General features: G+C 37.3%; 1 protein-coding gene across 1 annotated transcript in view; it reads left to right on the top strand.

The window, feature by feature from the left end:
* The window catches only part of DAB1 (DAB adaptor protein 1), a 411,660-nt gene that overhangs the window by 146,801 nt on the left and 242,721 nt on the right, over positions 1-22,138 (top strand). The window contains exon 2 of the mRNA XM_053694085.1: positions 2,409-2,548. Within this exon, the coding sequence (XP_053550060.1) occupies positions 2,409-2,548 (140 nt within the window). The remainder of the gene's footprint in view (positions 1-2,408; positions 2,549-22,138) is intronic.

The following is a 22,138-nucleotide window of genomic DNA, read 5'->3' as shown; positions in this document are numbered from 1 at the left end:
CTTAACTGGAGCTTTTTGTAAATATTTTAGATTTGTATAGGTTGAACTCGATGGACTTCAGTCTTATTTCAACCTTATCTACTATGTTATCTACTATGTAGAGGTGCTTGCCCCCAGGGATGTACCTTCCACTGGTACCATATACACACGCACACACAGACACAATCCTGACCACATGTTAAAAAAGGAGGGGGTTAAATAATTTCTTATAGTATACAGTTTGTCAAAATTTAGCCAAACCGAATAACACCAGGATCTAAATTTTGACATAACATTTTTTTTCTCATTACAAATAATGTATCTGTATATGTTTAGAAGGCTCACAAGCTCTTTGCTTTTACCCAAACTCTAGTACAGACCTTCTAGTGGACTCATGATCACAATGTTTAACATGCACTTGCAATTTAGAGCCATTCCGAAAGTCATGATTGGTAAATAAATAACAAACTAATCTTTAATGGATTAATGTGATTCATTTAGAATTTTATTGCTGAGAAATAAAATATGAGTTCACCCAAAGTGAATTGTGTATAGTTAGCTACATAAATCTTTGATCAGAGATTAAAACCCGGGTTTTTATTACATTTTCTATACAATTTGCAAAAAAAGAAGAAAAAAAAAGGCCTTTCGAAATTAAATGTAGCTGCTGTTTTTGTTAAGATTCATAATAATGGATATCAGAAGCTTTTGAAAGAGCGATTACAAAGAATGATATGTAGTTTGCATTTGTTTCCCAGCATGCCTGCTTGTGGAATTTGTACGATTTATCTTTAATTAAGAAAATGAGATTATATCGCTACATATCCAATGCATGGAAAAGGCAAAGCTGCCTTTACTGTTAAATTAAATTACTTTAATATTAGGCCTATCTGAAAAGTAATTGCCAGGATGAATAATGGCGCACAGCTACGAGTGCATTGCATGGTCTGAGATTTAACAAGGGTTAATTGCTTAGCTGAATTGCAACAAAGTGCTCCAGTAGACACACAAATTTATTAAAAATTAACATGAAGTTCAATAATATTTTCTTTTAAAAATGTTAAAAAATATAATATTTCAAAATGTTTAAAAAAATGATGTTTATGTGAACATAAATATAATCATTCACTTCCTCTTAGTTTTACTGTAAATTTAAATAGCTTTTTCTTAGCCCTTTTCACAGACACATACGTACGCACAGACACATACGTGAGCACAGACACATACGTACGCACAGACACATACGTAAGCACAGACACATACGTAAGCACAGACACATACGTAAGCACAGACACATACGTACGCACAGACACATACGTACGCACAGACAAATACGTACGCACAGACACATACGTACGCACAGACACATACGTAAGCACAGACACATACGTACGCACAGACACATACGTACGCACAGACACATACGTAAGCACAGACACATACGTACGCACAGACACATACGTACGCACAGACACATACGTAAGCACAGACACATACGTACGCACAGACACATACGTACGCACAGACACATACGTAAGCACAGACACATACGTAAGCACAGACACATACGTACGCACAGACACATACGTACGCACAGACACATACGTAAGCACAGACACATACGTAAGCACAGACACATACGTACGCACAGACACACTGTATGCTTATATAAAGCTGGACAGATAGCTCAGCATGCTTAGGCACTGTGGCTGAGCTCTGTAGCAGCCCAAGGGTTGCAGGTTCAATCCCCATCAAGGTCCACTCAGCCTTTCATTCTTCCAAGGTCGATAAAATGAGCAGCGCCTTGAGACCCTTACAGGTGATTAGCTGCGCTTTACAAGTACCCAATATATATATATATATGTGTGTTTGTGTTTAACTGCTGAAAAATATGTTGTCCCTTTAATGCAAAAGAAAGTTTTCAAAAAGTTAAAAGGAACACAAAAGTCAAAATTAAACTTTCATGATTCACATAAAGCATAATGAAAAAAATGTGCACAATCTTTTTAAATACACGCTTTCCTACTGAGCATGTGCAAGAGCTCACAGTATATACGTATATGCATTTTATGGTTGGCTGATGGCTGTCACATCATACAGGGGAAGTGATTTTTCAGGAATTTTTTTTTACTGATCATTCAGAATTCTGAGTGTTATTTCATATATAAAAATAAACCTAAATAGTGATTGCCTTATGCATTCTATAATCTGGGATAACAAGTCACTGGGAAAACCTTCACTTTAGTATGGAGTCTCTCTATTGGGTGTGTGATATTTGCTATAAGGAAGAACAAGTAAAAATATTTGTTAGTTTCAAATTTCTGAAACTATATAATTTATAGATTTATTCCTGGCGGAGGGTGGGATGTATTAAATTCTCTCTTGCTATTCTTTTCTGTGCCATTTAATAATTTTTTAATGTCTTTTAGGTCAGGACCGCAGCGAAGCCAGTTTGATAAAAAGGTTTAAAGGGGACGGTGTTCGGTACAAAGCAAAGCTAATTGGAATTGATGAAGTTTCAGCAGCCAGAGGAGACAAGCTATGCCAGGATTCAATGATGAAACTCAAGGTTCCGTTTCATTATTTTTTTTCTTAACAATTACAATAAATTCCATTCTACAAATCTGCCTCATTACTAAACTTGCACAAGTACTGTTGTATTGTGTTTAATATTAATAAAAGTATAATGGGTTTATCATCTTTTGGCTAACACTCTAAGGCCTGGTTTCTCAACAGCCGGGCCGTGGCCCAGTACCGGGCCGTGATAGCCCTGCTGGTGGGCCCCGGCCTGTCATGTCCCCACTGCACACTTTTACCCCACTGCACACCAAGGGCAGACTGATACCAATCAAGGTCCCAGGAACACTCACACTGACCAAAATGTATTAAATTTTATGCAAATGAACATGGTAGCCTCCCTGCCCTGCCCCTAACAGGCTCCTCAACCTCCAGAGCCAGGACCCCCAACATTAAGGTCCAGAAAAAGGGTACCCAACCTCCAGGGCCAGACCCCACACTCCATGGCCCTCACAGCGACAGACCCTCGCCAGGGCCCCTCTAAACCCACACTTTTTTTGCTTAGTTACTGATAGGGCAACTGAAAACTCCAGCTTAAGGAATGCACCAGGATCCGTGGAGATGCCATTTGTGGGCCCCCCTACTTGCTGGTCCCTCGGCCCAGGTCCTATTTGCCTGGCTGATCAGTCCGCCGCTGCTGCTCACTTTATATATCTATATATATATATAAAACTACCGGGCCCTGGCTAGCTAAAATTTACCGGGCCTTGAGGTCACTTTGGATGAGAACCACTGCTGTAAGGGGTTAATCTATTAAAAATGATTTGTTCTATGTGTGATATTGATATTAAACTTAAAAACCAGGAGATAAAACAAAATGGTGATTTCCCAGACAACACAATTACATCATGGCTGGAGTGCTTGTATATTGATTTATATATTTAATATTGTGCAGTGATGCTGATAGGTGTAATTAACCTGTTTTGCTACAAAACCATAGAAATATGGGTGAAAGTATTTCTAAAGAACATGGTTAGTATGGGCACAGTGGATTAGTGCTTATTATTACATTTTTAATAACTTAAAGGGACATTAATGGTAAAATTTAAATGCACATAAATTAATTACACATTTGAATAAAAACATAATTACAATATAAATGTATTGGCATAAATGCTTCTAGTAAAAGTTGTCACTGTTTTTAGTGTTAACATTTTTCTCTGCACGTGCATGTGAAGCATAACTGTATATTCTCAGTGCACCAGCATTGTAAATACTGCAGTTGCTCTGAGCACTAGTGGAGCTTGTATCATGCCAGCAATTAACAAATTGAGTCATTGCCAGATGGTAAAAGCACCTTAGTCTCTCTAAGCAAGTGCTGTGTTTTAAATGCTGGTGCACAGTGCATACGTAAATATACATTTGAAACAACTATAGCTTTTATTAGAAGCATTTTTGTTAAAGGGACAGTATACACCACAATTAATATTGTTTAAAAACAGATAATCCCTTTATTACCCATTCCCCAGTTTTGCATAACAAACACGGTTATATTAATATATGTTTTACCTCTATGATTACCTTGTATCTAAGCTTCTGCTGCCCTTATCTCAGTGCTTTTGACAGACATGCAGTTTAGCCAATCAGTGCCGACTCCTTAATAACTCCACTGGAGTGAGCACAATGTTATCTATATGACACACATTAACTAGTACTGTCTAACTATGAAAAACTATTCAAAATGCTCTGAGCTAAGAGGCGGTTTTCGACGGTTTAGAAATCGGTTTGAGCCTAGCTAGGTTTAGCTTTTCAAAAATACCACCAAGGGAACAAAGCAAATTTAAAGGGACACTGAACCCAATTTTTTTATTTCCTGATTCAGATAGAGCATGCAATTTTAAGCAACTTTCTAATTTATTCCTATTATAACATTTTCTTCATTCTCTTGGTATCTTTATTTGAAAAGCAAGAATGTAAGTTTAGATGCCGGTCCATTTTTGGTGAAAAATCTAGGTTGTTCTTGCTGATTGGTGGATTAATTTAACCGACCAATAAACAAGTACTGTCCAGGGTCTGAACCAAAAAATAGCTTAGATGCCTTCTTTTTCAAATAAAGATAGCAAGAGAACGAAGAAAAATTGATAATAGGAGTAAATTAGAAAGTTGCTTAAATGGCATGCTCTATCTGAATCACGAAAGAAAAAAAAATTAGGTTTAGTGTCCCTTTAATGATAAAAGTCAATTGGAAAGATATTTAAATTTCATGCCCTATCTGAATCATAAAAGTTTATTTTTGACTAGACTGTCCGTTTAATACATGTATATTACAAAAATGTTTCTATTCAAAACTGAAATGCATTAATCTGGATTCCAATTTTGGCTGGAATATTCCTTTAAGCGGGTAGCCTTTGCTTTTATATCTGTTTAGTGATGTCATCCGATATGGTGTGCAGTAATCTCAGTGTTCGAAAATGAATGTTTTAACTGATACATTTGGGGGATAAGTGTTGTCTATGGTTGTCAGGTGTTCAGTATCCAACTGGACAGTGCAGTATTTCAGCAAACTATGCAGTACATTTTTCACAAAAATACTGGACACTTAAATGTCCATTTATAAAAAAAAAAAAAAAAAAAAGTTCATTAGTGTTAAAGGGACAGTACACTGTAAAGTAGTTTTTCCCTTAATGTGTTTACAATTGCTTTTTTACCAACTGCAGAGTAAACAATGTGTGAAAATTAGCTTTTTAAGGTTTATTAGTGTATATTAAAGCTCTGATTTTGTGTTTTGAAGCCACAACCTAATAAAATGGGTTGAGCTTGTAGGTATAATCAGATCTCATTACTGTATCACATTGTGTAAATATAGCTGCTTCTTTATCTTATATCTGTAGGTATAATCAGATCTCATTACTGTATCACATTGTGTACATATAGCTGCTTCTATATCTTATGTCTGTCCATAAACCAATCACCAATACTTGGAGAGAACAATAGAAAATTAACATTTTATTACATTATCTCTGCTATAACCCACTGGGAGTGTAATTTCTTCTGCTGGCTGTGTTTACAAAGCTTATCTATAGCTTGGACCTGCAGCCACAAACTTACAGAATAGGTGTGGATACCACTGACTAAATCTACTATTTAAACTGCCAATATAAGGGTAAATGAGCTACTTGTAAACAATTTAATACATTCCAGCAAGTAAAGTGGATCATTGGGAACAAATTAAAGGGGAGATTTTTTTTGAGTAAACTGTCCCTTTAAATGTAAAAGGTTTCCTATGCCTTGATGCATTATAAATATGGAGCAGTGAGGGGCAGTCAAGGGGGTCAAATCTCTACTGTTTACATATGTTACTGGAAACCAATTGATACAATTATTGATTTGCATGTTACTGGCAGGCAAGGGGTAAAATGACTGCTTAGTTGTAAAAAAATATACACTGTAGAATCAAAAGTGGTGTCTAAGATAGAGCTTTGGTGGGCGGCATTGTGTGAAGTTGATGAACCCACAGGCCATTGTCCAGTATTTTTATGGAGGGCAGCTGGCAACTCTAGTGGTGTCTGGGGGTTTAACAAGTCCCTTTTGCTGTGGAATTCAATAACAAAAATATTGCCCTAAAAAGTGACCAATAAATTTCAAGAATTTTAATTGCCACCAAGAAAAATAGGACTTACCCATGTTAGAGCCGCCTGGGTCTCTGTGAAAAAGAGGAGCAGGTTAGTGCCAAATTGCTTCTTTCATAATTCAGATATAAAAAATAAAATACAAAAATAAGATTTTCACTTGAATTCTATTATCAAATTGACTTTGTTCTTGTGGTGTCACTTGTTGAAAAATAGGTTCATAGGCTCAGGATTGTGCTTTTAACAGTTATACATAATACAAACTCTGCTGCCATCTAGTGGCCAAATGCATGATTGCAAAATTGCCTCCAGATCTGTGCACACTACCTATCTAGGTATTCTCTTCAACAAACACAAGGAGAATAAAGTACAATTGATAATGAAAGCAAATTGGAACTTTTTTTTAAATTGCATGCTCTATCTGAATAGACCCCCTTTTCAGTAGCAGACAAGACAATATTCTCAGGCAGGGAACTGGCCCATTTTAGGGCTTCCAAGGCAACCTCCACCACTCTCAGTAGAAGCTGCACAAGTAAGTGCTTGTGAGGCCCCTCCCCTGCCCTAAAACAACCAAATGCATTCTTTTGCTTGTCTATCCGCCCTGGCAAATCTGTCCAGGATTTCAACTCTATCACCCACATTCGTTTTCTATCTATATCTGTTTTGTAATGTATCTGTTTTGTAATTTGTCTGTTTTATATGTTTTGTAATTTGTCTGTTTTATATGTTTTGTAATTTGTCTGTTTTATCTGTTTTGTAATTTGTCTGTTTTATATGTTTTGTAATTTGTCTGTTTTATATGTTTTGTAATTTGCCTGTTTTATATGTTTTGTAATTTGTCTGTTTTATATGTTTTGTAATTTGTCTGTTTTATATGTTTTGTAATGTGTTTAAAAATAAAATGGCATAAAATAGCATTTATTTGTACACTAAAATTTCTCTTTAATACAGAAAATAAAAAGTACAATGTATTCAGTTACAAATTCACATTTTACAACACTTATTTAATTTACATTCACCTAGATTACGAGTTTTGCGCTAAACAGGGTGCGAAACGAACACCAAAAAAATTGCGTTATTGAACTCTCCATAGCGCTGCCATTATGAGTTACTGAAAAGCCTCCTTGTGCTGTGCGTTATGGTGCGTTAAGCTCCATACCGCACAAAAGCCAAGGGCTGAGTGTACGTGCTCGTGCATGCTTTCCCCTATAGACATCAATGGTGATAAAGTGTTTGAAAAAAAAAACTAACACCTGACGTGCGGAATGGCAAATCGCTGTAACACAGCCCCGTTGATGTCTATGGGGAAAATAAATTTACATTTAAACCTAACACCCTAACAAAAACCCCAAGTCTAAACACCCCTAATCTGCCATCCCCCGACTTCGCCAACACTAATAAAAGTTATTAACCCCTAATCCGCAGCTCCCCAACATCGCCAACACTAATAAAAGTTATTAACCCCTAATCCGCAGCTCCCCGACATCAGCAACACTAAATATAATTATTAACCCCTATTCTGCCTCTCCCCGACATTGCCAACACTAATAACAGTTATTAACCCCTAAGCCACTGCTCCCTGACATCACCGACACCTAAATAAACCTATTAACCCCTAAACCACTGCCCTCCACATCACAAAACACTAAATTAAACTCCTAAACCTAACACCCCCTAACATTAAATTAAAATTACAATATAACTATCTTAAAATAAATAAAAACTTACCTGTGAAATAAAAAAATAAATAAGTTTAAACTATAAATGAATTTAACATAACTATTTTAATAACATTAAAAAAAATACCAATTAAAAAATCTAAATTACAAATTAAAAAAACCTAACACTACGAAAAAATTAAAAAAATCTAAAATTACAAAAAACAATAAACTCTAAATTATGAAAAATAAAAAAATCTAAGATTACAAAAAATAATAAACAAAATTATCAAAAATAAAAACAATTACACCTTATCAAATAGCCCTATAAAAATAAAAAATCCCCCACAAAAATAAAAACACCCCCTAACCTACAATAAACTACCAATATCCCTTAAAAGGGCCTTTTGTAGGGCATTGCCCTAAGTTAAACAGCTCTTTTACCTGGAAAAAAATAAAAATTCCCCCCAACAGTAAAACCCACCACCCAACCAACCCCCTAAAATAAAAAACCTAACTCTAAAAAAAAAACCTAAGCTACCCATTGCCCCATAAGGGGCATTTGTATGGACATTGCCCTTAAAAGGGCATTCAGCTCTTTTTCACTGCCCTTTTACACTTTGCCCAAAGCCCCAATCTGAAAAAAACCACCCCAAAAATAAAAAAATACCTAACACTAACCCCAGAATATCTACTCCCGGTTCCTGAAGTCCTGATATCTATCTCCATCCAGGGGGCGAGAAGTCTTCATCCAGGTGGCGAGAAGTCTTCATCCAGGCGGCAATAAGTTTTTATCCAGGCGGCGACATCTTCATCCATCGCAGGGGTGTAGTCTATATTCATCCCGGTGGCGCAAAGCTATCCTGGACCGGCGATGACATCCTGCGCGTAGCCTCCTCTTCTTACGTTCACCGCCGTACACTGAAGTTTAATGCAAGGTACCCATTTAAAAATGGTGTACCTTGCATTCCTATTGGCTGATTTGATTCTTCAAATTCAAATCAGCCAATAGGATAAGAGCTTCGGAAATCATATTGGCTGTTCAAAACAGCCAATAGGATGAGAGCTAATGAAATCATCCAATAGGAATGCAAGGTACGTCATTTTAAAATGGCTACCTTGCATTCAATTTCAGTGTACAGCAGTGACCATATGAAGAGGACGCTCCATGCAGGATGTCATTGCCGGTCCAAGATAGCTCCGCACCGCCAGGATGAAGATAGAAGACGCCCCTGCGATGGATGAAAATGTCGCCACCTGGATGAAGACTTCTCACTGCATGGATGGAGATGGATGTCCGGACTTCAGGAACCGTGAGTAGATATTATGGGGTTAGTATTAGGTATTTTTTTATTTTTTGGGGTGTTTTTTTTTCATATTAGGGCTTATTGTAGGTTAGGGGGTGTTTTTATTTTAGGGGCTTTTTTTATTTTTATAAGGTTATTAGATTAGGTGTAATTGTTTTTATTTTTGATAATTTCGTTATTTATTTTTTGTAATCTTAGGCCTAGATTTAGAGTTGGGCGGTAGCCGTCAAAACCAGCGTTAGAGGCTCCTAACGCTGGTTTTTACCGCCCTCTGGTATTTGGAGCCAGTCATTAAAGGGTCTAACGCTCACTTTCCAGCCGCGACTTTTCCATACCGCAGATCCCCTTACGTCAATTGCGTATCCTATCTTTTCAATGGGATCTTTCTAACGCTGGTATTTAGAGTCGTGTCTGAAGTGAGCGTTATAAATCTAACGACAAAACTCCAGCCGCAGAAAAAAAACAGTAGTTAAGAGCTTTCTGGGCTAACGCCGGTTTATAAAGCTCTTAACTACTGTGCTCTAAAGTACACTACATTATCCCTATGAACCCCTAATCTGCTGCCCCTAACACCGCCGACCCCTATATTATATTTATTAACCCGCCCCCGCTATCGCTGACCCCTGCATATTATTATTAACCCCTAATCTGCCGCTCCGTACACCGCTGCCACCTACATTATAGCTATGTATCCCTAATCTGCTGCGCCTAACACCGCCGACCCCTATATTATATTTATTAACCCCTAATCTGCCCCCCTCAACGTCGCCTCCACCTGCCTACACTTATTAACACCTAATCTGCCGAGCGGACCGCACCGCTACTATAATAAAGTTATTAACCCCTAATTTGCCTCACTACCGCCTCAATAACCCTATAATAAATAGTATTAACCCCTAATCTGCCCTCCCTAACATCGCCGACACCTAACTTCAAGTATTAACCCCTAATCTGCCGATCGGAGCTCACCGCTGCTCTAATAAATTTTTTAACCCCTAAAGCTAATTCTAACCCTAACCCTAACACCCCCTAAATTAAATATAATTTTATTCTAACGAAATAAATTATAACTATTTAAATCTAAATACTTACCTGTAAAATAAACCCTAATATAGCTACAATATAAATAATAATTATATTGTAGCTATTTTAGGATTAATATTTATTTTACAGGCAACTTTGTATTTATTTTAACCAGGTACAATAGCTATTAAATAGTTAAGAACTATTTAATAGTTACCTAGTTAAAATAATTACAAAATTACCTGTAAAATAAATCCTAACCTAAGTTACAATTAAACCTAACACTACACTATCAATAAATTAATTAAATAAAATACCTACAATTATCTACAATTAAACCTAACACTACACTATCAATAAATTAATTAAATAAAATACCTACAAATAACTACAATTAAATAAACTAACTAAAGTACAAAAAATAAAAAAGAACTAAGTTACAAAAAATAAAAAAATATTTACAAACATTAGAAAAATATTACAACAATTTTAAACTAATTACACCTACTCTAAGCCCCCTAATAAAATAACAAAGCCCCCCAAAATAAAAAAATGCCCTACCCTATTCTAAATTAAAAAAGTTCAAAGCTCTTTTACCTTACCATCCCTGAACAGGGCCCTTTGCGGGGCATGCCCCAAAGAATTCAGCTCTTTTGCCTGTAAAAAAAACACATACAATACCCCCCCAACATTACAACCCACCACCCACATACCCCTAATTTAACCCAAACCCCCCTTAAATAAACCTAACACTAAGCCCCTGAAGATCTTCCTACCTTATCTTCACCATGCCAGGTTCACCGATCCGTCCTCGGAAGTCTTGATCCAAGCCTCGGAAGTGTTGATCCAAGCCCAAGCGGGGGGCTGAAGAATGACGTCCATCCTCGGGCTGAAGTCTGGATCCAAGCGGCGGCTGAAGAAATCCATCATCGGGCTGAAGTCGGAAGTCCATCATCGGGATGAAGTCTTCTATCAAGCAGCATCTTCAATCTTCTTTCTTCCGGAGCGGAGCCATCTTCTTCCCAGCCGACGCGGATCCATCCTCTTCTAACGACGCCTACTAGCCGAATGACGGTTCCTTTAAATGACGTCATCCAAGATGGCGTCCGTCGAATTCCGATTGGCTGATAGGATTCTATCAGCCAATCGGAATTAAGGTAGGAAAATTCTGATTGGCTGATGGAATCAGCCAATCAGATTCAAGTTCAATCCGATTGGCTGATCCGATCAGCCAATCAGATTGAGCTTGCATTCTATTGGCTGTTCCGATCAGCCAATAGAATGCGAGCTCAATCTGATTGGCTGATTCCATCAGCCAATCAGAATTTTCCTACCTTAATTCCGATTGGCTGATAGAATCCTATCAGCCAATCGGAATTCGACGGACGCCATCTTGGATGACATCATTTAAAGGAACCGTCATTCGGCTAGTAGGCGTCGTTAGAAGAGGATGGATCCGCGTCGGCTGGGAAGTAGATGGCTCTGCTCCGCTCCGGAAGAAAGAAGATTGAAGATGCTGCTTGATAGAAGAGTTCATCCCGATGATGGACTTCCGACTTCAGCCCGATGATGGATTTCTTCAGCCACCGCTTGGATCCAGACTTCAGCCCGAGGATGGACGTCACTCTTCAGCCCCCCGCTTGGGCTTGGATCAACACTTCCGAGGCTTGGATCAAGACTTCCGAGGACGGATCGGTGAACCTGGCATGGTGAAGATAAGGTAGGAAGATCTTCAGGGGCTTAGTGTTAGGTTTATTTAAGGGGGGTTTGGGTTAGATTAGGGGTATGTGGGTGGTGGGTTGTAATATTGGGGGGGTATTGTATGTGTTTTTTTTACAGGCAAAAGAGCTGAATTATTTGGGGCATGCCCGCAAAGGGCCCTTTTCAGGGCTGGTAAGGTAAAAGAGCTTTGAACTTTTTTAATTTAGAATAGGGTAGGGCATTTTTTTATTTTGGGGTGCTTTGTTATTTTATTAGGGGGCTTAGAGTAGGTGTAATTAGTTTAAAATTGTTGTAATATTTTTCTAATGTTTGTAAATATTTTTTGTAACTTAGTTCTTTTTTATTTTTTGTACTTTAGTTAGTTTATTTCATTGTATTTATTTGTAGATATTGTATTTAATTAATTTATTGATAGTGTAGTGTTAGGTTTAATTGTAGATAATTGTAGGTATTTTATTTAATTAATTTATTGATAGTGTAGTGTTAGGTTTAATTGTAGATAATTGTAGGTATTTTATTTAATTAATTTATTGATAGTGTAGTGTTAGGTTTAATTGTAACTTAGGTTAGGATTTATTTTACAGGTAATTTTGTAATTATTTTAACTAGGTAACTATTAAATAGTTCTTAACTATTTAATAGCTATTGTACCTGGTTAATATAATTACAAAGTTGCCTGTAAAATAAATATAAATCCTAAAATAGCTATAATATAATTATAATTTATATTGTAGCTATATTAGGGTTTATTTTACAGGTAAGTATTTAGCTTTAAATAGGAATAATTTATGTAATAAGAGTTAATTTATTTCGTTAGATTTAAATTATATTTAACTTAGGGGGGTGTTAGGGTTAGGGTTAGACTTAGCTTTAGGGGTTAATCCATTTATTACAGTAGCGGCGAGATTCGGTCGGCAGATTAGGGGTTAATACTTGAAGTTAGGTGTCAGCGATGTTAGGGAGGGCAGATTAGGGGTTTATACTATTTATTATAGGGTTATTGAGGCAGGAGTGAGGCGGATTAGGGGTTAATAACTTTATTATAGTAGGGATGCGGTCCACTCGGCAGATTAGGGGTTAATAAGTGTAGGCAGGTGGAGGCGACATTGAGGGGGGCAGATTAGGGGTTAATAAATATAATATAGGGGTCGGCGGTGTTAGGGGCAGCAGATTAGGGGTACAAAGGGATAATGTAGGTAGCGGCGGTTTACGGAGCGGCAGATTAGGGGTTAATAATAATATGCAGGGGTCAGCGATAGCGGGGGCAGCAGATTAGGGGTTAATAAGTGTAAGGTTAGGGGTGTTTAGACTCGGGGTTCATGTTAGGGTGTTAGGTGCAGACTTAGGAAGTGTTTCCCCATAGAAAACAATGGGGCTGCGTTAGGAGCTGAACGCTGCTTTTTTGCAGGTGTTAGGTTTTTTTTTCAGCTCAAATGGCCCCATTGTGTTCTATGGGGGAATCGTGCACGAGCACGTTTTTGAAGCTGGCCTCGTCCGTAAGCACCGCTGGAATTTAGAGTTGCAGTGGCGTTAAATTATGCTCTACGCTCCCTTTTTGGAGCCTAACGCACTGAAAACCCAGCCATTCTGTGAACTCTAAATACCAGCGGTATTTAAAAGGTGTAGGGGAAAAAAGCACACGTAGCTAACGCACCCCTTTGGCCGCCAAACTCTAAATCTAGCCGATAGTGTTTTTCATTTTTCGTAATTTTAGTGTTTATTATTTTTGTAATCTTAGTTTTTTTAATTTTTAATTTAGTTTAATTGTTTTTTATTTTATTTTATTAGAATAGTAATGTAAGGTTAATTTATAGTTTAATTTTAGGTTTATTTTTTATTTCCCAGGTAAGTATTTATTTATTTAAATATAGTTATATTGTAATTTTAATTTAAAGTTAGGGGGTGTTAGGATTAGGGGTTAATAGTTTAATTTAGTATTTTGTGATGTGTGGGGCTTGCGGTTTAGGGGTTAATAGGTTTAGTTTAGCAGTTACGATGTAGGGGGCTGGCAGTTTAGGGGTTCATAGGTTTATTTAGTGGCGGCAATGTGGGGGGCTGGAGGTTTTGGGGTTAATAGGTTTATTTAGTGTTGGCGGTGTCGGGGAGCAGCGGTTAAGGGGTTAATATATTTAAATAGTGTTGGAGATGTAGGTGGGCAGCAGATTAGGGGTTAATAACTTTATTTAATAGTCACGATGTGGCTGGGCAGCATATTAGGGGTTATAGGTTTAATATAGTGTTTGCGATGCAGGAAGGTGGCGGTTTAGGGGTTAATAGGTAGTTTATGGTTGTTAGTGTACTTTGTAACATTTTAGTTATGAGTTTTGTGAAACATTTTTGTTACACAAAATCCATAACTACTGCTCTGAGATGGCGTTATGGATTGTGTCGGTAAAGGCTGTAACACTAGCATTTTAGCCTGACCGCACAACCTTTAATACAATGCTATAAAAATCCCGCACTCAAACATCATTGTCAGCCGTATAGGGATCAGTCCAGGGTTTAACCCAACTGCTAGCGTGAAAAGTAAAACACACGCTAGCACACTGAGAAATAACCAGGACGTGACCCACTCAGGAAACAAATAAAGCAGGATACAAAATAATAAATGTTCTTTAAAGCAGGTTTGCAACAAATAAGAGATAGCGTCCCTTTAAGTAGATTTGAATCCAACAGATAAACAAAGTTCCTTTAAGCAGGTTTGAAATGAAAGGAAATGTCCCTTTATGCAGGTTTGCGACAAACAAATGATAATGTTCTCTTTAGCAGATTTGTAAAATTAAATGTCCCTTTAAGTAGGTTTGCAACAAACAAATGATAAATTTTCTCTTTAGCAGATTTGTAAAAGTAAATGCAGGTTTGCAACAAACAAATGATAAATGTTCTCTTTAGAAGATTAGTAGAAGTAAATATCCCTTTAAGCAGGTTTGCAACAAACAATTGCTCCTCTTTAGCAAGTTTATAATAAACAAAAGAAGTTGTCCCTTTAAGCAGGACTTTAGCGAAATTTAAGTCAAAAGCAGATTGAGACAGGCAAAGGTTAATATATATCCAGGAGACAGTTTGAGGGTCTAGGCATAAGCAAGGTCAGGCAGGCAATGGTCAGTATCCAGGAGACAGAATAGGGGTCTAGGTGAGCAAAGTCAGGCAGGTTCAGATAGAGTACTCACGACACCGGAGTGAATCCAACAAACGGGCCCCGAGTAAGATCTCCCGCCGTGGTTTAAAGGCAGGAGCGGTGACGTCATCAGAGGGAGTGTCAGAGGACGCGTCACGTTGCTAGGCAATGTGACCTAATCCACACAGAGAAGATCCGGGAGCCGCAGCGACACGGCAATGAACGGAAGGATCATGACAATCATTTTTTTTGAGTGCGGAATGGACGTTGCGTTACAGTTACAGGCTAAAATGCAGTATAGCTATACTGCCGTGACTCGTAATATGCGTTACCGGCCATTTCAGCGTAATGGCCAATTTTTCAGCATTAAAAGTCGTACCACAAAAATCGTAATCTAGCCGATTGGTGAATATACACACTTTTTTATCTTTTTTTTTTTTCTTTGCAAGCAAGGTGTTCCAATTTTAATTTTTTGTAGTTTAATGTTTTATACTTTTTTCCCCCAGTTATATTTCTAAGTATTGTTAAGAGTTTATAACAAGGATTTGATCATTTATTTTGTATATTTTATCCATGTCAATAAAAATCTAGCACAAGTTCTAAAGCCATTATTTACTCTTAACAATAAGAGCATTTCTAGATTGCAATCTTCCTCTCGTTTCTCTACCCCCCATCAAGCCAATCAGACCAGTCATGTTGTACAAAAGCCAGGTTGCTTTCAATCACAGTAATGAACAATATTTGACTCTTCATCCAAGACTATAAAGAAAAGCATAGACATGTACTTTATTGTTATAATAAATTTATATTAGAACAATAGTATTCCCTACTGCTACATTGCCCAACTATTTTGGAATACACACAGATTACATCAATATATATATATGAGTAGTTACACATTGGGCATTTAACGCTATTATATCATTTTAAAAGCCAAGTGTTGGCGGTAGCCTCAAGTTTAAATATTTTTATCATTTTAACTCAAGAAATATGTCTTTAAAATAACCTTTTTTTGATCAGTTAGTCCTTTTATTAACTTGGAAACAACCATATTAGAAATTAGTTTAAATTCCCCCTTCATTTCCATTTAGCCAACAGGCAGCCGAATCACCCGCTGTTAAAATATGCTGTCTTTCTTGTCCTAGAAACTCAGTTCCATGTCTCTGAGATGCCTGATTCTTTTTTTAAAATAATTGAGAGGTTTATCTGAGCACTGGTAAATGATGACAAAACCCAGGCGGTCCTGCAGATTAATGTTCGTGTTTTGTGAGCGTACATAACAACCTTTATATTAACCAGTATGACATTAGGATTTCTGTTTAATTTTAATAATTTCTGGGTTTTTATTGAAGGTTGAACAAGGAATTACTGTTACCTTCTGTGTGAATACACATGGCATCTAATATAGATAATGTGCCAGGCTCAGTAGCAGCCAGAGCAGAAACGTGTGAATATTGGAAAAACATCTCTGACATTTATTGTTAAGCAAAATCACAGCAGCCAGTAGATATAAAGTGCAGTGACACCCTGAGTTTAACAATATATATGTATATATATAATCATTTCACCTAATATTATTACAGGCTTAGCAGCAAATGAAATGGCATATACATTTTGGGAGTAGATTACATGTAATTTTCCATAAAACACCATTAAAGTTTGATATCCCTTCAATCTGTAGTCAAGTTTTTTTTAAATCATATCTTATATACGTATAAACTACTATATGAAAATACTCTATACTTATTGTCAATTTTATGTTTGAACACTTACGCCTAGATTTAGAGTTCTGCGGCCAAAGGGGTGCTTTTTTCTGGCCGTACCTTTTAAATACCGCTGGTATTTAGAGTTCACAGAATGGCTGCGTTAGGCTCCAAAAAAGAAGCGTATAGCATATTTACCGCAAGTTCAACTCTCGATACCAGCGGTGCTTACGGACGCGGCCAGCTTCAAAAACGTGCTCGTGCACGATTCCCGCATAGAAAACAATGGGGCTGTTTGAGCAGAAAAAAAACCTAACACCTGCAAAAAAGCCACGTTCAGCTTCTAACGCAGCCCCATTGTTTTCTATGGGGAAACACTTCCTACGTCTGCACCTAACACTCTAACATGTACCCCGAGTCTAAACACCCCTAACCTTACACTTATTAACCCCTAATCTGCCGCCCCAGCTATCGCTGACCCCTGCATATTATTTTTAACCCCTAATCTGCCGCTCCGTACACCCCCGCCACCTACATTATCCCTATGTACCCCTAATCTGCTGCCCTAACATTGCCGACCCCTATATTAGATTTATTAACCCCTAATTTGTCGCCCCCAACGTCGCCTCCACCTAACTACACTTATTAACCCCTAATCTGCCGACCGGACCTGAGTGCTACTATAATAAATGTATTAACCCCTAATCCGCCTCACTCCCGCCTCAATAACCCTATAATAAATAGTATTAACCCCTAATCTGCCCTCCCTAACATTGCCAACACCTAACTTCAAGTATTAACCCCTAATCTGCCGACAGGAGCTCACCGCTACTCTAATAAATTTATTAACTCCTAAAACTAAGTCTAAATTTAACCCTAACACCCCCTAAATTAAATATAATTTAAATCTAACGAAATAAATTAACTCTTATTAAATAAATTATTCCTATTTAAAGCTAAATACTTACCTGTAAAATAAATCCTAATATAGCTACAATATAAATTATAATTATATTATAGCTATTTTAGGATTAATATTTATTTTACAGGTAACTTTGTAATTATTTTAACCAGGTACAATAGCTATTAAATAGTTAAGAACTATTTAATAGTTACCTAGTTAAAATAATTACAAAATTACCTGTAAAATAAATCCTAACCTAAGTTACAATTAAACCTAACACTACACTAGCAATAAATAAACTAAATAAACTACCTACAATTATCTACAATTAAACCTAACACTACACTATCAATAAATAAATTAAATACAATTCCTACAAATAAATACAATTAAATAAACTAACTAAAGTACAAAAAATAAAAAAATATTTACAAACATTAGAAAAAAATTACAACAATTTTAAACTAATTACACCTACTCTAAGCCCCCTAATAAAATAACAAACACCCCCAAAATAAAAAAATGCCCTACCCTATTCTAAATTACAAAATTTCAAAGCTCTTTTACCTTACCAGCCCTTAAAAGGACCTTTTGTAGGGCATGCCCCAAAGAATTCAGCTCTTTTGCCTGTAAAAAAACCACATACAATACCCCCCCAACATTACAACCCACCACCCACATACCCCTAATCTAACCCAAACCCCCCTTAAATAAACCTAACACTAAGCCCCTGAAGATCTTCCTACCTTATCTTCACCTTGCCGGGTATCACACCGATCCGTCCTGGCTCCGATGTCTTGATCCAAGCCCAAGTGGGGGGCTGAAGATGTCCATGATCCGGCTGAAGTCTTCATCCAAGCGGGAGCTGAAGAGGTCCATGATCCGGCTGAAGTCTTCATCCAAGCGGGAGCTGAAGAGGTCCATGATCCGACTGAAGTCTTCTATCAACGGCATCTTCAATCTTCTTTCTTCCGGATCCATGTTCATTCCGCCGATGCGGAACATCCATCTTCACCGACGACTTCCCGATGAATGATGGTTCCTTTAAGGGACGTCATCCAAGATGGCGTCCCTCGAATTCCGATTGGCTGATAGGATTCTATCAGCCAATCGGAATTAAGGTAGGAAAATTCTGATTGGCACAGTAGTTAAGAGCATTATAAACCGGCATTAGCCCAGAAAACTCTTAACTACTGACTTTTTTCTGCGGCTGGAGTTTTGTTGTTAGATTTATAACGCTCACTTCAGACACGACTCTAAATACCGGCGTTAGAAAGATCCCATTGAAAAGATAGGATACGCAATTGACGTAAGGGGATCTGCGGTATGGAAAAGTTGCGGCTGGAAAGTGAGCGTTAGACCCTTTAATGACTGACTCTAAATACCGGCGGTAGCCCAAAACCAGCGTTAGGAGCCTCTAACGCTGGTTTTGACGGCTACCGCCCAACTCTAAATCTAGGCCTTATTTTGTTCAAATTATATTCCTTAGAGTGTACTATATATATATATATATATATATATATATATATATATATATATTATATATATATAGTATCTGGATGTGTATATATATATATGTATATGCATACTGTGTATAAATGTTTGAAAATATGCATAAAAACACAAGAAAAATATATTTTAAAAAAGTATTTCACTTACATTTAAACATGTATCAAATGTAAAATATAGATTATTATTGATTTTTTTAACAATGATTTGAAGGGATAAGGTACATAACAAAGGACTGGACTGGGAACTGGACTGGCTCAATTGTGTATTTGTAGGTGTGTGTATTTGTAGGTGTATGTATTTGTATGTGTGTGTGTAAAATTTTAAATCTTAACTTAAAATTAAAATAAAAAACCTAACATTACATTAAAAAAACAACTATGGAGAGGGGCGTGGCTAGGTAGCAGTCATGATCGGTTGGACTTTATGAAGCTCCCAGACCTTCTCTCTCAACAATCCAATTATCACAGTAGATTCTTGTCATTCTACTCTTTATATATAAGATTCAACTGCTTCAGATACTCCCAATTCGAGTGACACCAAGATTCTATATACATGGTCTGGGACCTTATCTAGCTTCCTGAGAACCGTGGCGGTGGCCTACGTTTTTGCCTTCAGCACTCCAGCTACTAGTCCTCTGGGTTAATCAGTTTCGGATTTGCCGGTATACAGATCATTTGAAAATAAATATGGAGGAGTTCTATATAATCTTATAGACCCTACTAGAGAACCTTGCAGCTAAGATGGACAGCGGGTTTGCCGATCTCATCACAGTCTGCCGTAACATGCCCAGAGAGAACTTACTGTTGACTAAAGAGTTTAAGTCTGCATAAGGAGAAAAAGGAGCCCAAAACTCCCTGAGACAGCTTATAATTAGTCGGATGGTACCAGAGGAGGAGCTTCAAGATGAGATCCTCTGCGCTACACAGCCCTAAAGACCACTACAAGAAACCGCTGGAGTATGGATATCATATGCCCAGAGAGCCGCGACTAGTGACGTCTAATCAATGTGATGTAACCGGTCTGCCGGTGAACGGCCGGGAAACAACGACCCTAATCATTGGGACAAAGATCTCAGAGATGCACTCTCTAAAACATACCAGCCAGGTAACTTCAAGGGATTCAAAATGTGAGACTGTTAGTGCTGACATCTCCCTTACTAATGTAGGACTCATAACTGCCTTTCTATCAGCTATGCCACAGCTTCCGTATGGTAAAGGTGCCTCTGCTGCACAGCCGACTGCAGTCCACAGATTTCAATGGCGCAGCTCTCGCGATGTAAGATCTACAGCAATAGGGGTCTTGGTTCACAAGCAATCTCAAGATAACCCACATGTCCCCCATCAAAACTGGAGTTTGGTAATCACACCATGATCTCATTTACACATTGGAATATTTGGGTAATTTATTGACTACACTTTTCTCAAGCTTTCCTCTACACTAAATTGGAACTCAGTATACTTGGTTCTTGCCTGTTTTGAATTAGACTGATTCCTGGATGAGGACTCAAAAGTCAGAGGACTAGGAATATAGGCTTTTTCATGAACCATAACCTTTATAACCATCTGTTATTCATGCTATTTATATTAAACATGCTACTCCCTGGTAAGAGAACGGGCCATAAACATATGGTTTCCCCTTTCCAACTGTCTCTATGGCTGTGGTAACTATGTTTACATGTTCAGGCAAAGGATTAAGTATGGTACATGCCTGTTTAAATATCTAATGTTTTTTTATTTTTTAGCTTTTTATGTAACATCTCATAGCACATCACCCCTAAAGTTCCTTTCCTATATGTATATAGCCACAAAGCTTTATAAAACCCCAACAATTATGAAACATTGAAAATTCAGTGACTTAGAGAGTAAAGCATACACTCCACCACCTAGCTACGGTTACCTGCTGCCTAAGTAATGTACTCAGCTAACCAGAAAACTATAATAGGCCCAGCAACAGTAAGATACATTAATAACGGGCACATATAAAAAGAGGCTATGACCCAGTCACACTATAAATCAGTATGTTAACATGATTTCATATTTTATATACTGCTATGACTATATAGTACTGTTATTCACAGATGCCTATTGTACCTGTAATAATTGGTATATTTTGTCCTTTAGAACTTAAGCATATGACTTACTATGTTAATGGATTCATTGTCATGCTTTTTATATCTTTTTTATATCTTTTTCTAATTTCCTGAAACTCCTCAAATTGTACAGAATTCATTACCATAGTTTGAGGGGAGTTGCTCCTCCATAACCCACGTATCTCACATAGCATACTCCACACCTGAATTACTCACTACTAACCCCAGAGTCTGGTTATTGCAACCTTTCTAGTGCAAAAATACCCTTGATACTGCCCTTGGAACCCTCCCCTCCCCACATCTTTGTAGCAGTATTTACCTGCTGAACCACCCGCCCTCATTGCTTTTTAGCACACTGACCCAAGTTTTCATTTATCTAGTAGTAAATCCAGATACTTTGTTGTTGTTTTTTTAATTACTATGATATAGTTTGCATATCCACAGTGCCTTGCTCCTATCTCATACTCTACATCTCTTTATCAAGATAATAGATTTGTAAGGGTCATGCTGGTAGCTACAAAGCTTTGTGCCTATCCTATATCAGCTATAGCGCTGCCATTACAAATTTTGCGGTGAGGCTAAAAAGCTTGCGTTACACCCTATAACGAAAAGTAATCTGAGAGCAGTAGTTATGAGTTTTACGCAACATTACTTTTACACAAAACTCATAACTAAAGTGTTACAAAGTACACGAACACCCATAAACTACTTATTAACCCCTAAACCGAGGGCCTCCGACATCGCTGTCACTAATAAAATGTATTAACTGAAAAAGTTAGAAATAGGAAGCTCACCAACAATCTTAAAGGCCCCAATAAGATTATTTTAATATAAACAATATTTTCCTATTGTATACTAGTCATATTGTCTAATTGTAATCAATTCGGTTTTGCTAATAACAATTGTAAATAGGGGGGTGCTAACTGTCAGAAATGAATAAAGATAATGAGGAAGGAAAAGTGACAGTATACTAGCAC

Source organism: Bombina bombina, chromosome 10 (assembly GCF_027579735.1).
Source record: "Bombina bombina isolate aBomBom1 chromosome 10, aBomBom1.pri, whole genome shotgun sequence".
In the NCBI taxonomy this organism is placed as follows: Eukaryota; Metazoa; Chordata; class Amphibia; order Anura; family Bombinatoridae; genus Bombina; species Bombina bombina.
The sequence above is the reverse complement of the archived record's forward strand: the minus strand, read 5'-3'. Positions and strand labels throughout refer to the sequence as shown.